Genomic DNA, 8157 nt, shown 5'->3' with positions numbered 1-8157 from the left:
ATATTAGACCAATTAAGTTACTTTCTGGATTAATGTGCAGCAATGACCAAATCAAAGAAAAAAATGTAAACAGTACATGGCTAGAAGTGGAAAGATGGTGAATCTTCATGAAACAATCTTTTCTTCTAATGCATCTTTCCAATCAAGTTTCCATAAAGCTCTGTGAGCTGCAAATGTGGGGTGAATTTCACAAAGAGAAATATGAAAATTTTTGAAATGAGATTGTGCAACATTAGCATTTCCATGTCAGTTGGCATTTTGTTTCCCAATAGGCAGAGACTGATAAAAAGTTCACTAAATGTCCAATGTGGATTTAATTTTTTTTTTAAACTTAATTGCACTTAGTTCCTTCAACTGAAGTAACTGGATTCGGAAAGCAGTTCGGATGGCTGATTGCATTTTGGTTGGGTGATGGAAGTCTTAGCACCACTGTCATTCTTTAATCTAAAAAGAAGAAGAAAAGCTGTAGGTTTTGTCGTCATTTCATAAAGTAAACAAAACAAATGAAAATACTACGGCAAAAAACAAGAGACCACCACAAAAGGGTCATAATGTATACATTTAATAGATTATCTACCGATACGTTTTCAGTGACAGAAGTCTGAATTTTCTCTGAAATTCTTTGAAACAGCACTGAGTCCTACAAAAAGTTATTTCCAAAGAAGAGCCTAACAAGCCACAAGCTTATTTAGGCCCCAACTTACAGGCACTTAGGCATGTGTTTAACTTTAGTACTATGAGGAGTCCCAGTGGGACTCCCCACAATAGCGAAGTTAAATGTGTGCAAGTGATTTATAAGATCATGGCCCTAGCTCAGAGTATTGTGTAAACTGTAATAAGAAAGTATGTTAAGACACCTTTGTAACTTAGTTCACAAAGCCTCACGAGCTCTGGGAAATTGTTTTAAGCATAGGGATAAGAGTTCTAATTCAGGCTCTGTTACTGAAAAATTATTAAACCGTGAGCTTCTGTATAAAAGTGGGATGATACCACCACCTTTCCATAACACACTAAACACAGCTGGAACTAGAACTCAGGTCCTACAGATCCAAAAACACAGGCCTCAAAAAAGACGACTGTCAGTTTAGAAGAACCTTTATATTTTCAAAGGTGCAATATCCTGATAACAGAAGGCAAAAAGCCTTTACACATGCGCAAAGTGCCTGTCTCTGTATCTTCTGAAGTTAACAGCAGAAAACGCTTACAGCCATCAGTGGGAGCAGGATTCGGTTTACAAGCCCTTTAAATTCAGTGGGAGTAGGACTGGGCCCAAAGCTACTGGCAACAAAAATTAACAATGTTGCTTAATTGCAACCTCTTTTCTTTAAACATAGTTGGGGGGAAAGTTTTCAGGGAAGTTTATCTATGTGGAAACTTTGAAGGGATGGTAATAAGCCAATTTTTAGTTGGCGTGATATGAAGAAGAGACATTTTAAAATTTCAAACCATGGTTCTTTTCATTTAATGACCTGTAATTCAAAAAACAGTTTGACAAATTTTCCTCAAAGTTTTGCAGAAATGTTCTCCTTTGTTTTCACAGTACATCTGGCAATTTTCAGATCAAATTAATTTTCCAATCCATAGTAATAGGGCTGATAAAATAGGGCTTTGTCATGGAAGCTGACTGCAAACCTTTATTATGGAGAAGCTGCCACCTTCTCCATAATCAACATTCTAGAAAGTCTGTTACAAAAGCATCATACCTCTGTGACAACTCCTGCAGCTATAGTGGACCCGCTGTAGCGTAACATAAACCTTCCAAGTTCTTTAAAATCTTTGTACAATTCCAGGGCAACAGGCCTTTGTGTTTGTAGTTCTATTAAAGCATTCTGTCCTTTAGTCAGGACCCTGCAAATAAAATATTAAAACACCCAATTTTTATATCTATCAATATATCTATAAAGTAATAATGAAACATCTGTCAGCAGATACAAAATTTAATCCAATTGCAAGTTATAGATTAATACATTATAAGGCCAGCAGGGATCACTATGATAATTGAGTGTGACCTCAGGTTTAACACAGACCATAAGACTTCCCTGAATTAATTCTTCTTTGAAAATCTTTTAGAAAAACATCCAATCTTCATTTAAAAATTTTGAGTGACAGAGAATCCACTATCCCCCTTAGAAAATTGTTCCAATGGTTAATTTCCATCACTGTTGAAGATTTGTGCCATATTTCTAGTCTGAATTTGTCTAGCCTCAACTTCCAGCCACTGGATCTTGTTATACCTTTCTTTGTTGGACTGAAGAACCTTCTATTATCAAATTTCTGTTCCCCACTTACAGACTGTGATCAAGTCACCCCTAACCTTCACTTTGTTAAGTAAAATAAATTGAGCACCTTGTGTCTATCACTATAAGGCATGTTTTCTAATCCTTTAATCATTCTCATGGTTCTTCTCTGAACCCTGTACAATTAATATCCTTCTTGATGCATAGTAGAACTGAACACAGTATTCCAGCAGCAGTCACACCAGTGCCAAATATAGCAGTAATACAACCTTCCTAGTCCTACTCAATATTCCTGTGTTTATACATCCAAGGATAGCAGTAGCCTTTTTGGCCACAGCATTGCAATGGAAGCTCATGTTCAGCTGATTACTCACCCTAACTCCCAAGACTTTTTCAGAGTCATGGCTTCCTAGGATAGAGAACCCCATCCTGTAAGTATGACCCACATTCTTTGTTCCTAGACATTATGAGTGTACATTCAGCTGTACTAAAATGCATATTGTTTGCTTGCACCCAGTTTACCAAGCCATCCAGATTGCATTTAATTGGTAACCTGTCCTTTTCATTATTTGCCACTCCTCCAAATTTTGTGTCATCCACAAGCTTTATCAGTGATGATTTTGTCTTTTCTTCCAGGTCACTGATGAAAATGTTAAATGGTGTTAGGCTAAGAACCAATCCCTGTAGGACACCATTAGAAACACACCTGCTTGATTATGATTCCCCATTTACAATTACATTTTGAGACCTATCAGTTAACCATGCTTTTATGCCATGTTGATTTTGTATCAATCTAGTTTTTTAATCAAAGTGTCATGTGGAACCAAGTCAAATGCCTTACAGAAGTCTACATATATCACATCAACATTATTATCTTTATCAACCAAACTTACGATCTTACTGAATAAAGATATCAAGTTAGTTTGACAGGATCTGTTTTCCATAAACCATGCGGATTGCAATTAATTATATTATTCTCCTTTAATTCATTATTTATCAAGTCCTGTATCAACCATGCCATTATTTTGGCCGGGAATGAAGTCAGGCTGACAGACCTATAATTACCAAGGTCATGCCATTTTCCCTTTTTAAATAGTGACACAATATTAAGCTTTCTTTCAGTTCTCTGGAACTTCCCCAGTGGTCCAATACTTATTGAAAATCAGCATTAATAGTCCAGAGAGTTCCTCAGCCAGCTCTTTTAAAACTCTTGTATGCAAGTTATATGGACCTGCTGATTTTAGTAGCTGCTTGCTTAGCATTCTCAATTTCTGTTGAAATGGAAAGTATTTTGTGGTCATTGTATGATATGAATACATTATTTGGCTTTTTCTCCAAAGGAGAAATTTTTACTGAATACTTCTACCTTTGCATTATTATTGACTTCTTATTATATTGTATTATTACTATTATTTCAATCTAGTAATGGACCAATACTATTGTTAAGATTCCTTTTGTTCCTAATACACTTTTAAAACACCTCCTTATTGTCCTCAACTCTGCTGGTCATAGATCTCCTTGTGTCCTTATGCTTCCCTTATCAATTTTCTACAAATCCTATCTTGGGATTTATATTCATTACTATCAACTTCCTCTTTTTTCATTTGTTATATATTACAGTTTTTTTTTTTAAATAGCTGCTTTCACTTCCCTCTAAGTCTAAGCCAACCAATGCAGCCTTCTTTCCCAAATGAGGCTTTTTGGACATCTATTAAAATGTTCTTGAATAACTTCCAATTATCATTCATATTTTTCTGTTTAAATGATTTCTCCCAACTGATTTTCACAAAGCTGAAAACAATTTATGAGCTAATTGTCCCTTTTAAAGCAGACAACTTTAGTTAGAGAATTTTTGTAAACTCCAGCTGAACTAAGAACTACCCGTGCATTTTCCTTTCAGATTACTTAAATATTGCTTCATCTATTCATGTTCTGAAATAAAATGTAACTTTTTAAGAGCTCTCTCCCAACTTTTTCTGCTATTACTAAATGCCCCACACTGTAGATACATTTTTCCAGAAGATGGATGTGCAGTCTTTCTAAATTGCTGTTAATAATGAATGATGTTTCATTTACATAGCATTTTTCATCAAGATGCATGTCAAAGTGTGTTACAGACACTAGAAATTACAGGAATTAAATGCTTCAACATGTGGAATAACATGGAACAACTGTTTAACAGTGCACAGTACTACCACACAACAGCTTAGGGCAAAAAGGAAAAAATGTTGTGTCCAACTGAAATTACAGGTTGGATTTTTAAATTCAATCAAGCAGAATGTAATTACCCAAGAGGGATATTGTATAAGCACCAAGGCTAATAACGCTACTCTTGTGAAAGATCAAGGAATCTTTAATGACCACAAGCAGTAGGATCTCAGTTTTAAGTCTCATGCAAATGACAATACCGCCAAGCTGAGACACTGATTTAATACTGCTTTAGACAGATGAATCACTAACATCTCCATTTTTCCCCTAGTGGTCACCCAACCAAGTAGTGAGTCAGCCTATCTCTGCTTAGCAGAAAAAAAAAAAAAAAAAAAAACAGTGTGAGATGAGAGAGAACAGTGCATAATAGTAATAGTGAGGGGCATCGATGTCATCTCTTCTCTAGAGACAAAACACACAAATCTTTTTTCTGGGATTCAGGATTTCCTCTGCATTTCTTTTCAGTGCAAGGTCCACTCTGGGAGTGGGCCATTTTGGTAATGTCACAGCCATGCAACAATGTGTCAACCGTATGGCTTTAATCAACCAGTATCCAAAGCCATACTATAGATCAGGGGTCGGCAACTTTTCAGAAATGGTGTGCCGAGTCTTCATTTATTCATTCTAATTTAAGGTTTTGCGTGCCAGTAATACATTTCAACGTTTTTAGAAGGTTTCTTTCTAGAAGTCTATAATATCTAACTAAACTATTGTTGTATATAAAGTAAATAAGGTTTTTAAAATGTTTAAGAAGCTTCATTTAAACTTAAATTAAAATGCAGAGCCCCCAGATCGGTGGCCAGGACACGGGCAGTGTGAATGCCATTGAAAAATCAGCTTGCATGCCCCCTTTGGCACGCGTGCTATAGGTTGCCTACCCCCGCTATATACTCTATCCTATTTCAGGAAGTAAAACTACAGGAGCATGATCTAGTGAACAGGGCACTGAGGTGGGAATCAGGGAATCCATGTTTTATTCCTCAGTCTGCTAATGACCTGTTGTGTGACACTTGGCAAGTCAATTCACTTCTCTGTGCCTTAACATCTGTAAAACAAGTATAAAGATAGATACTCACCTTGCTTTATAAAATGCTTTGAGCTCTACAGATGAAAAGCAGTATATAATATGTAAGTATATTATTACTTTATCTTTAAACAGAATATGTTCAGTAATAATATGATCCAATTTGTTTTATATTAACCAATTTGAATCTGTCAAATTTCTATTGTAATTAATGTTCACCTCACAAATACTTACTTAGGTTTTTTCTTTGTGACTTCGCCAGTACTCTTGTGAAGGATACTCAATAATCGTCTAATAGTGGCAGGCTCACTTACGGTTTGATAGTGTAAAAGCACCTAAAATAACAATAGTTTACTTTTTTCGGTTAGTAACTTACATTTTAAAATTCTACATTTACACCTCCCTACATTTTAAGAGCTTGAAAGATCCTCAAGGTCTAAAGTTTGACTTCTAAAAAATTCTGTCTACTGATCCACATGCCAAAATAAAGAACTGGCCTAACAGTAGCACAACAGGCTGGCATCAGTATAAAATCCCTTGCTTTACTTATGGACATTCCTCAGTGAAGCATTTGTACCTCATGTTCACAAACCCTCTCTGGGTACATCTCCACTGCAATCTGAGTTGCAATTGCAGCACATGTATTCATACCTGAGCTAGCACTAGCTCGAGTAACAATAGCTATGAAGCAGTGTAAGCAAGGGATAGCCTCTTGAGTATATATTCAGGGTCCCAGGCAGACTTATACAACCCATACTGCTATGGCTACACTGCTACTGTTACTCAAGCTAGCTAGATCCAAGCTAACTCAGCTGTATCAGTGCTTGCTGCAATGGCACCTCAAATTACAGTGTAGACATGAACACTGTTCTTTCAGTCAGAGCTTATCTCCTGGGGAGCTACATCCTGGACTTTATGGGATCTCTGTGGACATGACTGCTAGATCTCTCTTACGGGTTATACTTTTACACATTACAATAAATACTTCAGTCGCTTTTTAAGTTTTTCGGTTACTGTCTATTTTTTAACCCTACCACATCAGTGCAGTCCTGTGGCAGGTACTGAGATTTTTAGGTAATTTACCGCCAGGTGCATTTCTACAATCACTCCTACATTGTCTTATTAATGACAGGCCTGGGTGAAACCAGTGAGTGTAATCCCCACATTCTCTGAACAGGGCATATCAACATATCAGAAACCAGCAGGCACAGGCATCTGCCTCCAAAGCTGTAACTCTGCATCCTCTTTAATCTAGAATCTGGAATTTCAAGAGAATGCCACTGATTTTGCAATTTTGTTTACTAAGTTTTTCCTCTCCCTGAGTATGAAATTAGTTTTTATCAACAAGAATACTGAGCCACCTAGAAAGAAAATCAGAACATTCAAAAAGAAGAATATTTCAAGACTTACAGGGAATCCTTTAGTAATGGGGACATCAATATTAAAGATGAGGATTCGAGCTCTGAAACGAGTGCAGGCTTTGATGGGTTCCTTGAGACCACAAAATATACAGCCAACACTACAAGAGGAAGAAAAAAGACAAATATTCAGATAGCATATTGGAAAAATGTTAAGCAGTGTATTTTTAAGTAAACACTAAGTAAAAGAAGTGACACATGAATATGCTCTATGTGAAAAGAAAACATCACACTATTAAAGCACCCAGTCAAGTGCATTACTACAGGATATAAAAGCTGTTTTGTGGGTGAACACAAAGAATTATGGCAAGATCCAAATGGACAAGTACCTCCACTGCTCAAATTCTTCTGAAATGACATTATTTGGTGAGAAAAGACACTTAGGAGAACAAATTAGCCTGTCACCCAGAGGTCATCTCTTGGCAAGATGCGATGGGTAAATTTGCAGTGCTGCTGCCTATTATTTTTACCTGTTTTATGGCTTGAGGGCTTCAATCTCCAGCATTGTCAAACCTCGCAACTTTCATCAGCACTATGTTCAGTTGCAAAAAATAAATCCACGTTCATAATAGAGCTATATTGAATCTAAGAAGAGCAACGGGCAGTGTTAAATCAAGAAACCATGTTTCTGTGGGCAAAGGGAGATACGGTGAGCATTGCCTTGTGTCGCTCAGTACTAACCAGATCTCCACTAACACAAAAACATACAGAAAGAAAACCAATGCCCTATTGTGTGAGTACATCACTTTGTTACTCATGCACAATTACATCAGTTGTACCCTTTTAAACACGACCATAAAAAAAACTTTGGTCAAGGGGTCTGGGCAATGCAACCATGCCCTAGGAATTGGACAGAAAAAAATACCAACAATTTCAATAGACCTGAAACTTAAGGACCTCTACTTCCCAAAAATTTACATCACCCAAGACAAACAACCTACAGAACATGGACAGCACAAATCTCACACTAACTCCGTTTGACTAGGGTTACCATACGTCCTCTTTTTCCCGGACATGTCTGGCTTTTCGGCACTCAAACCCCCGTCCGGGGGGAATTGCCAAAAAGCCGAACATGTCCGGGAAAATGGCGGCTCTGCTCCTCCCCGACTCTTCGGCTCTGTTTAAGAGCCGAGCGCTACGGGCTTTGGGCAGCCCCCATGCCTCCAGACCCTGCGCCGCCGGAGCCCGGGAGGGGAAGTGCCCGGCCGGGGGCACAGGGTCTGGAGGCAAGGGGACTGCCCGAAGCCCAAGCGCTACCGGCTTCACGGTT

General features: G+C 37.7%; 1 protein-coding gene across 2 annotated transcripts in view; it reads right to left on the bottom strand.

The window, feature by feature from the left end:
- Positions 1–295: 295 nt before the first annotated feature.
- Positions 296–8157, bottom strand: part of HBS1L (HBS1 like translational GTPase) — a 104699-nt gene continuing 96837 nt past the window's right edge. For both annotated transcript variants that reach the window (XM_034765605.1, XM_034765607.1), the window contains 4 exons: positions 6880–6988; positions 5704–5804; positions 1704–1848; positions 296–444 (listed from right to left, as the gene is read on the bottom strand). In XM_034765605.1, the coding sequence (XP_034621496.1) occupies positions 433–444; positions 1704–1848; positions 5704–5804; positions 6880–6988 (367 nt within the window). In that variant the 3' untranslated portion in view covers positions 296–432. The remainder of the gene's footprint in view (positions 445–1703; positions 1849–5703; positions 5805–6879; positions 6989–8157) is intronic.

This window comes from Trachemys scripta, chromosome 3 (assembly GCF_013100865.1).
Source record: "Trachemys scripta elegans isolate TJP31775 chromosome 3, CAS_Tse_1.0, whole genome shotgun sequence".
NCBI lineage: Eukaryota > Metazoa > Chordata > Testudines > Emydidae > Trachemys > Trachemys scripta.
This window is presented reverse-complemented; position numbering and strand designations above follow the sequence as displayed.